Genomic DNA, 19,207 nt, shown 5'->3' with positions numbered 1-19,207 from the left:
TGGTCATTGCTGGCTGCTGTAGCTGGCCTCCGCCTGCCAGCCTGCCAGCATGCATGGGACAAGTATTTTAAAATCCAATTAAAAACGCCCAAGTGGGATTTTTCAATCGCTGCCAGCTGCCCCACCGAAGCTGACAACAGCAGCAGTAGCAGCAGCAGCAGCAACAACAGCGGCGGCAGCAACCGAGCAACAAAGTTGCATTAAGCGCGCTCCGTTCGCAATTCGCAATTTGCCATTCAGTCGCGTCGACGAGTGTGTTTGTCAGTGTGTGTTTGCATGTGTCTGCATGTGTGTGTGGAACTGGAAGTGGACAGGCGACGTTGGACGGGACACGTTGATGGCCATTGCATGTTTGCCTCCGGGGCACAAAAGCGTTGCATGAATCTTGTTAGCCAACGTTTACGCTTATTATGCGGCAGCAGCCTTGGCCAGTAGCCAGAAAGCAACGCTATCGAATTTGTTTGATGCATGTGGCACTGTGCCCCAATGATGAGACCTGCCACACACCCAACGTACACACAAACACACGCACACAACCGTATCAACTACATGCGCACACAAACAAGGTAATGCCACACGAGAAGGATGTCAGCAGTTGTTCTTGTTGCTGCTGCTGCTGCAGCAATTGCAGCTCTGCAAATTGCATTTGCCTCATGACACTCACAGTTGAATGCATTTTGCCATAAATGGGCAACATTTTTCGGACCGCACAACAAAAATCAAATAAAGTCGACCAAACATGGTCAACATATGGTATGCGGGTAAAAGCTAAATAATCAGATTGGCGAAAGCGAATTAGTTACTTTAACTCACGTGGAACTGGTACTATTGATAGATCGCTCGTAGTAGTATATTAAACTGATTTAAAAACTGCCTACATGTAGGATAATATGACATTAAATAATACATTTTAGGCATATTTTTTTATAACTTTCCGCTGGTGTTACATTTTAACATTCGCCTACTACCTTAAGCCCTATTTGCACGTTTTAATTTATAAATGAGTTTTAAAAAGAATATAAAGCCGTTCGGGCGAAAATAAAACTTTCCCTCATATAGCACTTTCTAACCAGGGGTGGATTTTCCATACAAAAAAAAAAAAAAAAAAAAACGGATAGTATTGCCACAAATCATTTCAAGCTCAATATATGACTTCAGCTTGAACTTTTGTCCAAAAACTTTGGGCCGCATGTGTCTAATGAAGTCGGCTAACAAACTGCGGAAGCTTATCAATATGGTCAACTACAATTGTAAATAGACTCAACTTGCAAAAGACAAACAAACCAATTTCTGTTCCTTTTTGCCCAGTCTGATCTGAACTGAAATTGAACTCTTTTGGGCTTAACATGAACCTTAACACTCTGCATACAAATCAAAAAGACAGCATATATGAGATTCCTACAAACACACATACACTCACACGCATATCTAGAATCTGCAATGGGACCATTATTCTTGATTTGAGAGGGGAAAAACTTTGGCTAGCATATAAACAAAAGGTAAAAACTTTGTGAAAGCCTACAGAGCCGGCATGAGCCAATGGATTTGGGCAGGATTTGCAACAACAGTTAATAACATTGGCAAAAAATAGAAACTTGAGCCTTGGCTACAGCCATGTCCATACAGACTGACTTCATAATACATTTTATTGCCCAACGAACTGATAAACTGTCAAACTGGCTGACTGACGGACTGACTGACTGAATGTCTCAGCTGTCCACTTGAACTGAATATGCAAAATAGTTGAAATTTATGCCGTGTGTCTCATGTAATGTAATACATTTTGCACTTCTTTGCAGTCCGCTTGCCACTCTGTGTTGCATGAATACATATATTGTGGCATCCGCAGGCGAAATTAAATAAAAATCAGTGACCAGGATATGCAGAGCGAGAGCTCAAATTGCAATTTCATAAGCAATTTACCACACACACACACACACACACACATGATACACGGCAAGAGAGAAACAAAACTTTTTGTTTGAATGAAATTTGCCTGCGAGCTACAAAAAAGAGAGAAGGAGCGACTTTGGAGAAGAAGAGAAGGGAGAGAGAGAGGAAAATATGAAAAGAGCAGCTGGACAGGCATTCAGAACTGAAACCGAGTTTTGTCCATTGCAATTGCTGGCCGCAGGGGTGTTCCGAAAAAGGAAAGCTGCAAATTACATTTGAACAAGGCAAAGGCAAGTTGTCCATGGCTTTTGTTGTGGCTCGAACAATTTAATACTTGGCCAGAATGCAGCGTTGACATTTTTATGGCACTCTCGAGTGCGTGTCGCCGGCTAAAAGTGTGTAAATTTGTGCGTGTGTGTGTGACCTCTTTGGCCTTTACAGTTCAAATAATTATGTGTGTATGTGTATGGGTTTTGTGTGTGTGTGTATGTGAGTGTGAGTGTATGTGACACACAATAAACACCAATTAAGAATATAATATTTTGTGTATACAGACAAACAAATGTCTCCCCTGGCTGGCAAATTGAAAAGCCAAGTCTTTCGCTCTGGACTTTTCCTGCAAGTGCTGTGCAAATAATGCACAAAAGTATGCTACAAAAATACAAACAAACTGGCGTTGGCTACGATCTGCTGCTGCCAGCTTGAAAAACCTATAACAAAAGCTAAAATATTATTGCTTTCGGGTTTTCGCCCATCCACCACCTACTCACTCGGCAACAACAACAACATCCAACGTCTAACAGCCATCGGGCACTGGGCAACCGGCCACTTTACAGGCGGCGCAGAGATACAGTTGGAGAGCAAACCGTAGCCGGCTTGTTATAAGGCATGTTGACAAGCCTCTTTAACAAATGACACCAACAGAGCCAGGACTCGAAGGACCAGACCAGAAGCAGTCAACCAGCCAGTTGGCCAAATAGTCAGGCTCAGAGTCGTAACCGTCCGTCCAATGCGACGCTTTGTGTAACATTTGTTAAGCGCAGCCGAAAAATTTGTTGCTCTTGTTTGGTTGCCAGTTGCCAGTTGCCGTCTCCAGTTGTTGTCTTGTTGTTATTTACTATTTCGTTGACTTATACGTAAAAGTGTCCTTTTTGTTTAGAACTGGGCGGGGGATACGGCCATCATTCGGTTTGAGCTTTGGGCAACGATTCGAACCGGCTGATGGGCTGTTAACCCTTTCTTTACTGCTCTGGTATTAGAGCTGTGTAAGCTAAAAAGATTAAAATATATCGAAAGAAGGACAGAAAGAGAGAGAAGAAAAGCATGTATTTACGCTTATATAAAATGAATTGCCTTTGCATTTATAATTAGGACCAAATTCCTCCATCAAAAGCCATTTACAAACACAATTTGCAATCGCTTTTAAAACCCAACGGCAAACCGACTTTAAATGCGCTTTAAAGCTTAACGAATGCGCGCAAAAAGCGAAAAATCAACCGCCTAAATAAACTCACACAGCAAAGATTTAAAAGCCGCTCAAACCAAAGTAATTTCAGCTTTCAGCCTGGGCAACAGTTTTTGCCAGCGCTCAACGCACCACAAACAAGGTAAATGCTTTTCCAGCAACATCAACAACAAAATCAACTCTGGGTCGGTGGGGATGCAACCGCAACATAATAATTATGCAACAGAAACCGCAATGCATGCGGGGCAGCAACAGCAACAGCAACAACAGCAACTCACTCGGCTGGTTCAGCTTTTCTGATTTGGTGTCCCGGCCAGCAGGAAAATTGTTTTGCCAGGCGAAAGTGTGAACAAAAAGCTGTTGCGTGTGTTGCAACCAAAAAAAAAAAAAGAAGAAATACATAAAAACAGCAACAACAACAACAATAAAACAGGCAACGCAACAACGTCAAACCGCAAAGTCAAATGCAACTAAAGCCGCAGAGCACAGTTTGGGGGAGTGCAGAGTGCCTGGGCTGGGGGGCACGAGTTTGGGGGTTTGCTATAAAGCAGCGCGTGCTATTAAAGCGACTTAGCGAAATTGGAAATGGTTAAGAGAGTTTAGGGGTAGGTTGTCTAACAATAAAGAAGTGTTGCTTTAAAAATGAAATTAAACAAGAAGGTTAAACAAGAAGGTTGTGCTTGCCTCACGAGCCAATCGAGAGGGTAGAGAAATTAGATCTGAAAATAATTAATTAAAATGGTAATCAACGAGCGTTATGCAACTAAATATATAATGTAAACTAAAAACTATAATTGATATTAAATAACTTGGAAATTATTCCAGTTTTTTATGCCCGTTTGTTAAGTACCTCGCATTTTCCACCCCTGTTCTTAATATTCTTTAAACTCAGACAAATTAATGAGGATGAATACAAATAACATCAAAATTATCTTTACAAATTATATTTATATATATATTTGCTTTGAATATTAAGGCCTTGTTTATAAACTAAAAAAAAAAATGTGAGAAAGTCCGATTCAATAAAAATAAGATAATTGGTTATGGATATTCTTGAACTGATCCCAGTTGGATTAGTTGAGCTGCGGTCGATATATTCTACGGAATACCTGTTGTTAAGTACCTCGTATTTTCTACGCTTGTCCTGGCTGTTTTACTTGCTGCACAGACCGCTACACTTGTAGCCTTTGTCGATTTATTTGTGCACTTATTTAGCACAAAACACAAAAGCTCCGCAAATAAAGCCGCATAACTTAATAGCGGCTCGCTTCATTTGAAGTTTATTGCGGAGTGTGACCAGGGAGCACAACAGAGCCAGTCGGACCGGGGCAAGAAAAATCAATTTAGCTCGGCTTAACTTGAACATCAAAGCGTAAGGACAAGGCAAGGGCTGGGCAAGGACAGCGCGACGGCAGAGCCAAGGCAGGTACGCTATATACGCTTTAAGCCTAATAAAGTGCGCGCCCAAAAGCACGCAGCGTCCATTTTGTTATTGTTGTTGTTCTAGCTGCCTTGTTTTATTCGAGCCCAGGTACAGAAGCTAATTGTATTGCGCAACGGAATTTGATTGCATGGATTTGTATGATTGAAAAGGGCAAGCAATAGCCCAAAAGGGAAGGCCAAGACAGATAGACAGAGAGAGAGAGAGCCAGAGAGAGAGAGATAGAGAGAGAGAGAGGTTCCTCTAGGAGCAGCAGCTGGCAACTTAAGCTGGAAGCCAGTGCATAAATTGTGCGCCCAAGACGCGCACATTATTCATTTTTAATGCGCCCGTGAGGCGACCACAACAATTTGGCCACATGTAAGCACAGCTACTTGGCCATAATTGCCAGGGACAGAAGACAAGGGACAGGGCTAGAGCAGCGGCAAGCGGGACAGAATAAGACGACATGGCTGCACTTAAGACGCAGCAGCTACCAGATGTGGATGCGGGGTGGAGGCATCATTAAAATGAGTTAGCGCTGTGGGCACAGTACAAGCGCATAAGCAGTAGCAGAAGAAACAGAAGACGAGACCCGGGACTCTGTCTCGACATCGCTAGGTTTGGTTGTCTGGTTTCCTGTTGGCCTTTTGGGTGCAATTTTCAGGTAGTGGCAGCAATTAAGCCAAGAGGTAGATTAAGTTTAAGCTGCGGTAGCTGCACTCCTTGTGGTTGCTGCCACGCCACGCCACGCCTCGGTTCGCCTCAACTGCGCTTGACGGCCGGAGCGACCAACTGCGCCTTGCATGCTTTGAGGCAAAGTCGCGTAGTTTTTGTAAGGCATACTAAATCTAGTTGACAAAAGAAAAGGCTTTAAGCCAGAAACGCTTTAAATAGTAACACAATGTAATGGGGCAACATTTGCAGCGGCCATAAATTTAGAAACTACAAACGATCAACGTTAACAAATTAAAATGTTTGAATTTTCGTACTCTTTTAACAAGCTTGCAAATTGATTATTTTGATCTCCAATTCATTTACCAACGACTGCTGTGGGTTTGCCGCGTGAAATAGTTGCCGAAGCTCAGCAATATTTCAGCTGCATTACGCAAAAATGTTTTGTTGTTGTTGTTGTTGTTGTTGCTGTGCAGCATTGAAACGTGTACTCAGATTTCTAGCCATGGATCCATGAATCCATATGCATAATATGCGCTTTGGCCGTGTCCTGTGGATGTGGCAAACAAAACGTGCCGCTTGCAAATTGTACAACAACCAATTAAAATGCATAACTCGATTTAAAGTTTACATAACATTTTGCTAAATTACAGGTTGGCCCCAACAGTCGTCTCTGGCTTATATAAGTGGCCTGCCAGCCAGCCAGCCAGCCAGCCAGCCAGCCAGTCAACCAACCATATAGCGGCTCACCCCTCCCAACATCGCCCGCTGAAACCCCAGCCGCAACTCAACAGCTCAGCTTGCAATGGGGCTTACAATGTCTGTCAATTGTTGTTGTTGTTGTTGTTGTTGTTGCTGTCGCTGCTGTTGCCTGGGAAACATGCAATTAAAAGCGATATTGAATTTTGTTACGCTATGCGCTCGAGTGTACGATTTTATAGTTGTTGTTGTCGCTGTTGCTGTTGCTGCTCTATGGCGTTTATTTAATTTGAGCAAAAGCTAAAATAATTCGTTTTGTGATTGGCATAAGTTATACAATATCAAAACAACCCACAAATTATGCAATATTAAATCTGCGAATGGTTATGCCCAACAGAGTTCGCTAAATCTAACATGTTCACAAAATATATCAAAATTTCGGTAAACTAAATATTTGTCTTTTGAGTGTCCCTTTTGGTCTCAGCGGATTATATGTTGTTGAATAATGTCGACTGCCATTAAAAACAAGATATTATGGAAAATGTCTGGGAATAGTAGCCCCTTTTTATAGTCTTAAAGATATATTAGCTTACCATTTCTAAATATTTCTATAACTCTTGAAACCTATGTTGACCTAATGTTTAAAGTCAACTAGGATCTGCTTTCTATATTTATAGTCTAATACGTTGATCAACTTTGAAGTTCTTGCTGATTGAGCGGTCTAACAGAATTATCAAAGGGCATTCAACGACCTCTATGTAATCTGCTCCTCCCATAGGATGATTGCAATCATCATCCAATGATCAACGACCTCTCTCTTTCTATATGTATAGCTGCCCCCATTTCTATTGTTGTTGCCAAATCGTTGTTCTACCCTAATTTATGGCTATTATGCCATACCAGAGAGTACTTGACAGAGGCAAAAGTAGACTGAAGCGCTGCCAGATGTTGCCTGGTGGGTTGATGAGGAGGAGGTGGGGCAGTGGGTGTGATGCATTTATAAATCTTCATTGTTGGCCAGCTGTAAAGTAGCACAGACAACAACCGAAATGCGGCAGCAGCAGCTATTTTTCTGAGCCATATGACCAGGTCCCCCTTTGTGTGAGCTAAAAGCAACATCAATTTGCATGAAATATATGTGTGTGAGTGTGTGCGTGTGGGTGTTGGTGTGAGTGGGTGTGAGTGCGTGTTGGTGTGTGTGTGTGTACTGCGTATGCACATGCAATTACAAAAACACACGGAGCGTTGAGTACGTGCAAATCTGACCAAAAATTTAAATTGAAGTTTAAATTCTGGCAAATATTGTTGCCTATAGATGATGATGATGTATGAAATCTCAATCCACATTTGCCGCTGCGTGTGTGCGTACGTGTGTTGTGGTTGTGCATACTGTTAGGGTGTTTGTATAGCCCGACACAGGCCTCCTCTCAACATCGCTGTCATCTCTCTCAGTCTCTGGAGGCCATTTTTTTTGGGGTGAAAACAAGTATATCGAATTTTAATTACATTTGCCTGCCTGCCGCATGGCAACTGCTTGTGTGTGTATAATCGTATGTGCATGTGCGTGTGTGTTGGTTTATTGCAAATTTTTCATTGCCGACCAACAGCACGGAAATGTGATTTTTGATTGAGTGCCCAGAAACAGGAATAGACATAGCAAAACTGGAGAACGACTCTTTAGCTTAGACAATTTTCTACTTATGCTGGTAATATATTTTTCGCAAATTTGAGAAAACGCATTTTCTCGGTCGTCATCGTCTCATAATCTTATTTGTGCACGCTCATGTTCGTAATTTCCCATAGCATACTATCTGAACCATCCCAAATGGCATATTATTTATTGAAAATGCCTGTCCAGTGGCTAACCAAACAAAACTCTTTGAGCCAATTTCAGTTATTATACCATGCAAATATCATAGGCCTACAGTTGAAAGAGTAGAGAGCAGACATCAAGTGTGTGGTGCGTGTTGTGTATTGTGTGTTGTGTGTTGAGTGCGTCCTGTGTGGGAGCTATCATTAAAGCTTTTCCTGCTCAATCGCATTAATATGCAGTGTTCGCTGTCAATTTGGTTTTCCTTTTTGTGGCTCAAATTGCACGAGTTTCTCTGTGTGAATGTCTATATTGGACATCATGGTAGATCCGTGCTCAATAAATTGATGCTCTGCTGCAGTTATGCTTTCGGGATTACAGGTAAATATGTAGGTCAGCTAGCATTAAGAATTGATCTGTCAAATATCACATATAACCTGTATAATTCGCGGAAACTAATTCAAATATTTGATAACGAAATAAAGATATTTCAAGGCAGCTGCTTACCGCCACGTGTATGACGTGTTTTGTTGTAAGGATGAAGCCTTGTGCACTTACCTAAAAAGATAAGAAAGTGCATAAAATTATTAGTAAAACGATATATAAATTGGATTATTGTCTTAACTAAGGTTGAATTCGCGCGAGTTACACATTTGTTGTTTATTGTTAAAAAAAGTTTTCAAGGCATTTGCCAAAACCTACATGTTTTTGTTGGCCCTTTTTAAAAGTCCGCCTTATTTTTAAGCGTAAATATCAGAAAAATATTTTTATAGCAAAATCTTGACAGCCAACTAAGTTTCCTGTCGACACTTGAGGCAAACTCGCTGCTCGGCTGCTTCGTGCCGTTCATAAGCCACCCGCTAGTTGGTTTAATATTATTTTCTTTCATTTTGCGTTTGGGCTTTGGAAAAGGATAACAGCACAGGCCACTGATGCCTTTAGACATTTTCATTTTCATTAAATGCCTGCGCGACGGCTGCTGCTAGCTGCCTTCTGCCCGCCGCCTGCTGCCTCCTGTTACGCTCAAGTCGAAAGGATATTGTCTAACAACAAAAGTGGAATAAATTAATTTAGCGCATGTCCTACCCCGACTCGGCCTGGCAATGAGCTAGAAAATGAGCTGCAGAATGTGTGCAATATGTGCGTGTGCGTCTGTTTCTCCGTGGGTGTGGCACACACTTGGGCTTCCTAAACTGATAATAAGAAAATATGTGCTGCTGACAGGTGGCAAGGCTGTTTTGCCAGACATTAAATAAGGAGCCAGGCGTTTATTAAAAATAAAAATGAAAAAAAAAACTTAAAGCCTACCTTTATGCGGCAGCTGTTCATAAACATAATACACAATTATGTGTGTGTGCGTGTGTGCGTATGTGAGTGTGAATGCGAGTGTGTACGCACATCAATATCCATTATAGCCAAGCATGGCTGTCAATTTCATTTTCGCCTAATTGCGCTCAATTCAGCTCGCTCAGCTCGAGAGCCGACTGAGCTGAATGAGTTTTGGGGTAGAAATTTCCTCCGGCGCTTATTGCATTAATTTTTCAATAATCCTCCCAACTGAAACAAATATCTAAAGTGGCATACTTCATGGCTGATAGGGCACGCTGTAATCTTTTATTAATGCCTCCACCACGAAAAACAGAATGCGCTCAAGTGAGTTAATTAAATTTAGCCAAATAGCAGACTAGCTTTACCAGGAAATGTTCGGGCTTTAATACACATACAGAACGTCCTAGAGTTATGGGACTATGCGATAGCATCGCTTACATGATCGCATCTATATGTTTTGGTTGTTTTCGGACAACCCTTTTCAACCTGCTTCGGCTGGGACTTTTGCTTAATGCTTAGGCCACAAACTTTCTGGACATTTTTATTGACAGGGCAGGAAGAACCTCAAAACAAGGGTTCCCCCCTATGCCGGCGTGTACTCGTATAATTTTCTTCTGCTATTTATTTTTACTTTATTTTTTTTTTTTGTGTTTTTATTCTTGGACTGTGGAAAGTTTGTCTGCGGCGGAAATAAGCTGGGCCCACAGACTTCTGTTTTATGCCGGAGTCAGGTCTGAGGTCTCCTGTGCCGGTGTGCGGTCAAATCTAATTTCCGCAGCTTTACTACTTTATTAAACTATTACAACTAAAGCCGAGAGCATAGCCAGCGAGCCAGCCAAGGCGACTGGTATTAAAAAAGTTATGTACATGTGCACTGCTATAAATGTATTCACACACACAGACACACACACACACACACGCACATACGGTTGAAATGTGTTAATAAAGCACACTTGCCGCCACTTTGCCACATAATGAAACCAAATTGTGGTAGCTACGTGCTGGGGCCTCATGGCTCCTGGAAATTATGTTACTTTCCTTGCAGATTTAGTCGTAAGACCAGCTGGACTGAAGTCTGCTTCTATATACAGAAGTGGTTTTATTATAAATTAGTAGTAAAAGTTATCTACAGTCAGGAAAGAAAGATCAAATCGATAATATTTTACTTGAAAGTGTAGAAAAATAAATAGCTTTATCAGTTTTTATAAGGTTGTAAAAGCTTGAAAAAGGAAATTCAATTTTTTGGTGTGGGAAACTTAGACATTCAAACTTTTTTTTAAATTAGTCAAAATTTTAAAAATATTCAGTAAGAATAAACTGACTTGAATATAAGCAAAAAAGCCAATGTGGTCTTGACAAAGTAAGTAGGTAATTTATGGCTTGAACTAACTTAGTCACAAAATAATCATTGGTCGAACCTCTCAGACATACATAGTATGATTCTCATATCCGACATTAATCCAAGGGTAACAGATTCCTGCTGGTCGCAATTTTTTGATATCATAAGTTGACAATATTGTGGCTTTTATGAGGCTGTCGCCTCTTGCTGTCTAGAATTTCTTGTGTCTGTGTGTGTATACGTTTAATTGCTTTGACCTTTGAAATGTGTTGCATAGTTTCGGGCGTGTTGCATGTTAATTAGCATTAAGCACGAGGCGAGGCCTTTGTCAAGGCTGTCACTTGTGCGAGTGTGTGATAAAAATTTATTAGCTGCTGCCTTGAGCGGCAGTTTGGGTACTAGTTTTGTGTATGAAACTTTGGCTTTGCTGCAATTAAATTTAAGCTGCATTAAGCAGCTGAACCAAATACTCGAACACATACACACACACACACATACCCATACACATGAGCACACACAGGGAGAGGTACAAAGAACTTTGGACGACAAAGTTTTGGGGGTTTTCTGGTCTATGGCAAAAGTTACCGCTGCGCCTTTTGATATGTATTTTAATTCCAGCTTGTGGGCCATTTTGCAGTCAGGCTAGGACTTCTGGCAGCAGCAGCAGCAGCCGTAACAACAACAAGGGCGACTGGCTTAAATGGCACTTATGAGCTTATGCCACAACTTACATTATTATTATTACCGAGATTTTTCTTAATATTTTTGTTCGTCTCGCCCACGCAATAAATAGTTATGTGCAGCTCTTGTGGCTGTGTATTGACTGCAGTAAATTCGCTTCCTCTTTTCATTTTAATTAAGGCTTGCTTTATGATGGCCCGGGGTGTTTTTGATATGCTCTGAAATTATAAAGTTCCGCCAAAGGACAGAGCCCAACAAACCGGTTTCTACAAAGGTCGGGAATATAAATTTTAATTTAATTGTCACTTTTTTCCTATGTAATTTCAATTAGTCAAACTTAAAAAAAGGGTTTTATTTACAAACATTTTTTTTTAAATTTCTTTTAAATATTTATGATAAAACATTTATCTGCACAGCGACAATCAATCAACATTATTTTAAATGCAATAAATTTAATGCAAATCCCAACACAGGCTCTTCATGTAAAATTAAGCCCATGTCATAAGCGTAAAATTCAATTTGGTTTTTACAACATTTGAGCTTGTTTCATTTCGTTTCGTTTCGCTTCGTTTTGTTGTGCACATTTATTTGACAGTTTGCAACACTCAATCAGCACTTGTTAGAACTTTTCAGTCCAGTCGAGTGCTGTAAAATAAACATGAGCTGAGTTTTTCCCAGTATGAAAATGAAATTAAATTTAATAAATGCAGCTAACAAGCGTGAGTGGGCGGGCGCGGGAGAGAAAGGGGACGCGACAGGCAGCATGACATGCACTTCATAAAACTTTGCTCATATAAATTGAAATTGAAATGAAATGAAATGATGATATGTAAAAGACAGAGTTGACAACAGCGCAAGTTCACGCTGAAGCTGTGTGTGTGTGTGTGTGTGTTTCACTCTGTATCGCCCGTGTGCCTATCAAGCAGAAGACACAATGCCGCTTGCTGTCAGTAAAAAAGGAAAAAAAAAATTGTTGGCCAAACAACAAGTGGACCAGGAAAGGGGGACAACTCCAGGCAGGCTGGGGCCCAGTTTGGGGCACTGCAAAACAACTTAAACTGTCATTGGAAAGTTAGCAAAAAGCGTTTGCTGCTGCGAGGTATTAAGAAAGTTTTTGTTGTGCACAGCTCTCAGAGCAATTACGCAGCTCGCTACCTCGTATTTTTGCAGGCAATAAATTTTGAGTACCATGTGCGGAATTCACCTGAGTGAAACAAAATGTAGCTGCATACTTTTGGGCTGACTGTCTGAGTGGCTGACAAAGCAACGAGCCGCATGTTCGACTCCCTGGCAATGTGCAAAATTCAATTAGCTGGCCTCAAGCGCATCTGGAACGCATTCAAGCAGTTGCCACGTGGCATGCGCTGCAGTTTTAGGAATGCTTTGATAACTCGCACACGCACACACACAGGCGCATAGAAACAATGTGAGTGCTTATTTGTGTGTGTGCTGCATAGCTGCTTCAATTACGCCGAATATGTCACATTAATTATTCGCATTTATGGGGTTTTCGATGCTTTTGATAGAATACGACGAGGGACCAGACTGTGGCGACAATGCGCCAGAAATTTAAGTCTACTTTATGACAAGAATGTGTTCCTGTTGTTGTTAGTGTCTGTGCTTGATGGTCGGTATGTGTGTGTGTGAGTGTGTGAGTAGCATTAATTGAAATTTGTTTTTGTATGTCAGCTGCACACGAGTTGCTTCGGGAAATCTGTCTGCAGTGTGCATTTTGCGTCAATTAAAAGTTAATTTGACAAAGCGAGACATTTCAAATTAATTTTGGTGTAAACAGCGTTTTAATTCAATTTACATATGATATATAGGTGCCAGAAACATGCACAGGTGCATCAGGCTGTGTGCCTGGTTTAGTTTTATTAAATGCGTTCACAGTTAATTAGCCACAGAGTCTTCGACCCGTATGAAATATCTAATAATTGCTTGTGTTTGGGATACAGGCTACAATTGTGTACGGTTTAGTACACAGCTTGCACCAATGTCATGGCTTCAAGTTGGGCTCATGAACATGGTTTTCGACTACTGTTCAAATATCTTCTGCAAGAAGTCTAATTAATGTTTGGAGCCCTAAAGTATGCCTTTTGGCTGGCGATCCCTTTAAAGTTTTATACTCCGAACACAACCTTCTTTGAAAAAAATATAGCTTCCGTTTCTGGCTTTGACTCGGTTATTTTAATCGAATGCCAGCGAATTGTTGCATACGTATTTAGGCCGTAATTAAAGTAGCCCCTTTCCAATCAGTGCCGTCCGTCAAATGGCCACTTGACGCCCATCGGTGTAAGTGCGTGTGATGCAATTACTTAATGACAGGTTCATGGTGGGGCCGACAGTCTGCACGGCCGCCAAGTGGTTAGGCTTAATGTTTGAATTGCCGCCTCAATGCCGACTGCAACAAAGCCACGGGGGCTACAAGGCAATATGCGGCACGCAGCAGACCACAAACAAACGGGCTCCTAGCCGTTTTCACGTCAACTTATGCCAGCAGCCTGTCAGCAACAGGACTCGGTCAGGGCTGATATTGCTGCTACTGCAACTGCAACTGCTACTGCTACTGCTACTTATGCAAATGCTTAGCAGCACGGCTGCCACTTGCCACTTGCTCTTGCCACTTGACGGCCGTTGTTGCTCATGTATAGAAAGTTTGATTACCGCCATCATTGCAGGCACCTAAAGAGTGCCACAGACAAGTGTGGGCGTAGGTTGGTTGACTTTCTCTCTCTCTTTCGCTTTCTCCCTGTCTCTCTCACTACATGGGCTGCACAATTGTGTTGATTGCGCAGATGACAAGACGCAACGGCAACGGCAGCGGCTGCTCCTCGCCTTGATGACAATGAAGTGCATGCATGAATATTCTAATCAAATGAGCCAGCACACAGGCGCGTTGCCAGACTGTTAGACTGCCAGAGTTGCCTTACTGTCTGGCCGTCTGCCAGCACACGGCCTGTGTCGGCTGCTGCAACGGCTGCTACATCCTGAGCCTGAGCCTGAGCCATTGTCAAGCTGTAAAATTTTTGCATTACCATCACATGTGTGCGGCACCCACCCCTTAACACACCAGCCAGCTCCCCTGTTAGTCAAGTCAGTCGTCAGTCAGCAACCACATGCTTTGTGTTTTGTTGGGCTGGGCAAAGTTTCAAAGTCAGTTCTCGACCCGCTTCATTCGTTTCGTTTCGTTTCGTTTCATTCACTCACTGAAATCGAATTTGCATAATTTAACATGATGGTTGCGCTTATTCCTGTTGCCTGTCAGACAGACCTTCAAATACCGCCCATCCCCGCTGCCGCTGCCTCAGCTTCTGGCTCTGCTTCTGCCCAGCTGTTATTGTTGTTCGTCCCATTCTTTTGCTACTGCTGCTGTTACCTCCACATTCACCACATTTGCCGCCACATGCATCATCATTTGCATACATTTTCAGTTCGCCAGTCATCCAGCCAGCCAGCCAGCCAGTCAGTCAGTCAGTCAGTCGACTCTTGCTTGTCCTTTGCCTTCATTACTTGCTTGCACCGTTTACACATTTGATTTGCCACCCGCTGCCGCATGCCACTGTGCCCAGCCCCTGTTCTCTGCCCACAACCGCGTGGCTTGACTCGATTTTCTTTGAATATAATTCGCAGCAGCGAGAAAAAATTGACGTTGATGGATTTTGGCACTTACACAGAAGACTAGCGCCCTGTCACTACGCCAAAAACTTCGTTGCCTGACTGGCTGACTGACTTTGAAGCGCATTTTAATGAAGAATGATATGTTCGCATTGCCATCGCCATCAGACCACATCAGAGCCCATCAGGCCATATCGGGCCACATCAGAGCCCACAACAGCCGCCAGCACACGGACCACAAGACCACATCAACTGACAGTTTTCGCGGCTTTGAACTTTTCCCTGTCGAAGGGCGACATCGACAAGTTTTTGCTTGTCTTCTTGAGCAACAACAACAACAGGGAGAAGAGAAAAAAGTCGAGATCGGCAAATTATTCTTATAGCTGTTTTGTCATCATGTTGCCTGCAAGTTTCTGTAGGCTGACAAAAATATAAAGATGTGATTTTACATAAATTTATTGGCTCATCCTTGTTAAATTTGACAGCAATTCGATTTAGCTGTTAGATAATGATTGGATTATTGCGGAAATAAATAAGCGACTAAAAATATGCTATATGATAATGTACTTTCTTGGTTTGAGGACTGAGTCAGAAAACGTGTTGAGTAGAAAGAACATGGAAAGTTTTAGAAATGATTTCCTACCATTGAGGAATAAATTGGGCTCAACATTTTTGATTTTGAAAATCGACTCAAATTTAAATAGGAATTTTTTCTTATTTTGCATTTACTTTGAATCTTGTGCAAGTTTGTTGTTATTTTAATGTGGCCCGAAAGCAAAATAAAAAGTACAAAAACAAACAAACTGTTGAAAAGTGTCGCTGGTTAGTGCCACGCCCACTGTTTGTTGGCCAGCTGCTCGCTCACAGGCGCTGGTAGCAGCGCCTTTTCATGCATATCAAAATGGCAACAATAAACGGCAACAAAAGAACAACAATAACAAACATTAACATACAACAATAGGCGACGCCGACAGCGGCAGTCAAATGTTGCAAATGTAAGCAAAATAAATGTGTGTGTGTGTGTGTGTGTGTGTGTATATGTGACTGTATGCGGACACACACCCGCTGTGTGTGTGTGTGTGTGTGTGTGTGTGTGTGTGCGCAAAACCAAAACTTTTGACATAATAAAATGAAATGTTATTGTTAAAAAGTTACTTGCATATTAAAACAAACGCAACTTTTTTCCTAACGTTTTTTTGTTTTTACTTTCTTTGTTGTTGTTTTTTTCTGCTGTGAGAGTGTGTAAAAATATGCACACAAATACACAGAAACACATTCACATAAATGCAAATGGGCAGCGTGTGAGCGTGCAAGCAGCGCCGTGTGGAAAAGCAAACAACTTTAATTGAACTGTTTACCCGATTTTTATTTTATTATGTATGCCAACAATACGAATTCTGGAATTCTGGAAACGCTGCTTGCCAAGCTGTATAATTGTAATGGTTATGTTTGTGATGATTATTTGGCTCGTTGCACAGCTGCTAAAATGTTACCAGGGCCATTCCAGCTGGCTTTTTATCTGACAGCCAGCCAACAAAAGCACGTAAGTGCCCAATCTGGGCCAGTGTGTGTGTGTTTTTGTGTTGCAGCAAAGCGGCAACTAGTATCAGCTGCTGCTGAGCGAATAATTTGCTATGATTCGAGTTGCAAACTGAACAAAAGATGCAAAATATGTGTAGCATACTTTTGAGAGAGCGCAACTTTAATGATATTCATGTGTATCCTGTACCCAAAACGAAATTTTTGTTGTGCCTAAGTTTGAATCGTATATATTTCAAATATCCTAAATGAAAGTGATTTTGCTTTTTCCATTTCGTGACCTTTTCCTTAGTTGGGTTATTTCTGCAGGAATAAACTTACTTAAACACATTTGGGTATAGCTTATGAGAGTTAAAGTCATATAGAGAATTACCACTACATATCAAAATAAACTATTAAGAACGTCAACACAATGAAAACTGGCAAACAACAAATAACGAGCTCAACACGTTACGTATACTTAATATTGAAATAATTATGTTTCAGCACACAGTGTGACTGTGGGACGTACTTACCTTTGCTAGCACCGTCCGGGCCACGCAATATGGTGCACTCCTCTATAGTGCCAAAAGGATGAAATATTTGTCTAACATCGTCTTCGGTTTGTTGTTTGCTGAGCATGCCAACGAACAGCTTGCGATCTAAATGCTCTGTATTGTTTTTGTTTGTTTTTCAGTTTTTTTTTTTTGTTTTTTTGTTTTTATTTTTGTTTGTCGTTGTATCAAAAGAGGCAGCAAAATGGAAGAGTGGCATGTGTGAAAATCAAATTGTAAAAGCCATAGCATTAGAAAGAAGTTGGCCAATAATGCAAATCAAGCGAAAGTTACCGAAAAATGTCAGAAACGGAAACGGAAATAGAAAATAAGTTAATACCGAACAAAATCAGGCCATATGAGCGTCATAATATATATGTGACATATATAAAGATGTAAATGCAACAAAGTTACACATTACGCAACAGTTTTGTAACGAGTAACAAACGCAGCAGGCACATTGAATAAAATTTAGTTTAATTTATTGTTATTTTTTTTTTTTCAAAAATTGTAACGAGCGCAAAATTACCAAACAAATAATAAAAAAAAATAATATAAAGTTAAACCAAAGTTATAATCAAAGCAACAACATTTAGTTAACGAAGTTTATTATATTTTGGTTTTGTATTGGTGTTGGTTTTGATTTTGACACCAAAGGAGCAAATACAATTACAACATTTATTAATGTGGAGGGGATTAAAAGGAATTTTTCAATTTCGGAATTGGCAACGTTTTGTAATATGCCAAGGGGTTTTGTTTTGTTTTGTTTTTGTGTTTTGTTGCAAGGGTTGCATTAACAAATTTTGGTTTATTAAATTGAAAAGCAAAAAAATAAAATTTAAAATAAAAAATAAACATTGTCAGTATTCCAATTTTGCCAATTTTGATGTTTTTTTGTTTTCAATTATTTATATATATGTAAATACATATATATATATGTATATATATATATTTATTTTTTTATAAAGAGCACGAACAAGTGTTACATAAAAAGGAAAGAAAAGAAGATAAAAATGGGTGATATTTAGTAAAATTGTCGCACAGTTTTTTTTTTTTTTTTTTGGTTTTTATGTAACTTACAACTTACAAAATGGAAAATTTCTTATTACAATAAGTATAACAATTAGCTAAATATATATATGTATATGTTTATATGGAGCACTATACGTACACGTACACGCACACGCAAATACATACATACGAACTGACCACACACGACAGAGCTACAAGTTTATATAGACATTAAAAGGTAAATAACATATTAGCCACTACTTGGAAAAATATTGAATATTTATAAAATTATATGTATACATAATTAGAATAGCGATTTAGAGATTTAAACCATAAATATTGGCAGCTTAAGAGAGCGTATATATTGTAATACCTGGCGTGGGTTACTTTTAATTAAATTAACAGAATCTTTGGCTTAGTCTAAAAACTTGACTTGTGTATGTTGAACAACTAAACTGGTTATCGGCATAAGCATAAAGCGCTTAAGCTAAAAGTCTGCACTGCAAACCAAAAACCCATCGCACACTTATTTGCAGTTCCAATCCCAAATCCCAACTGGGTCTCATATCGAAAATTGAGCGTTCAATTATTGCCAAAACACTTGGCACATACACACAGAGGATATCAAGAGATGATTGTGGTAGAGGCAGAGGCAAGCTGTAAGGCAGCTGCTGCTGTTGTCGCGTTAAAGTGGCAAAAGCAATCGAAGTAGAAAATAACTAATACGACACGTTAGCCGGCCGTGCAGACTGAACTGGCCTGCAGGCAATTGTCTTGCCGGGGCGTAAGCCTAATGGCATTTGTGTCCCCAACTGAACCTGGCCCCAACCAAAGCAACTTCCACCTACTCAACTGGGGCTAAGCACGTGCAATAAGCCAAACAACGCCGCTGGCATGCTAAACAACAAAAAGAGGGCCTAAGTGGCAACGATATGGGGCCAAAAGGGTTGCCCACATAAGGTCGAAAGGGGCGAGCTTAATAAAAATGTAAAGCACGTGGAGCACACTCAAAAGGTAACAAGGACTAAAGGTGCAGGTAAAAATAGTGCAGCGCACACACACAAGCACACACACCTATACATGCGAAATGGCATAGTTCAACTGGCTGTTAACAGTTGCGGCGCCAAAAAGCAGACAATGTAGAATAAAAAGTGAATAGAAAAGGCAAAAGAAACCACTCGGTCGACAGGACAGG

General features: G+C 40.8%; 1 protein-coding gene across 18 annotated transcripts in view; it reads right to left on the bottom strand.

Moving 5' to 3' along the window:
* The window catches only part of LOC6623466 (CUGBP Elav-like family member 4), a 322,828-nt gene that overhangs the window by 53,350 nt on the left and 250,271 nt on the right, over positions 1-19,207 (bottom strand). For 7 of the 18 annotated variants that reach the window (XM_032434332.2, XM_032434339.2, XM_002048176.4 and 4 more), the window contains one exon: positions 16,984-17,118. The exons of 7 other annotated variants lie outside the window; for them this stretch is intronic. In XM_032434332.2, the coding sequence (XP_032290223.1) occupies positions 16,984-17,118 (135 nt within the window). Of the gene's footprint in view, positions 1-813; positions 906-8,469; positions 8,521-8,587; positions 8,631-8,664; positions 8,717-16,983; positions 17,119-19,207 lie in introns of those variants that run through there. 4 more of the 18 variants (XM_070208198.1, XM_070208197.1, XM_015175996.3 and 1 more) reach the window with 4 other exon arrangements.

The sequence above is a fragment of the Drosophila virilis genome, chromosome 3 (genome assembly GCF_030788295.1).
Source record: "Drosophila virilis strain 15010-1051.87 chromosome 3, Dvir_AGI_RSII-ME, whole genome shotgun sequence".
Lineage (NCBI taxonomy): Eukaryota > Metazoa > Arthropoda > Insecta > Diptera > Drosophilidae > Drosophila > Drosophila virilis.
The sequence above is the reverse complement of the archived record's forward strand: the minus strand, read 5'-3'. Positions and strand labels throughout refer to the sequence as shown.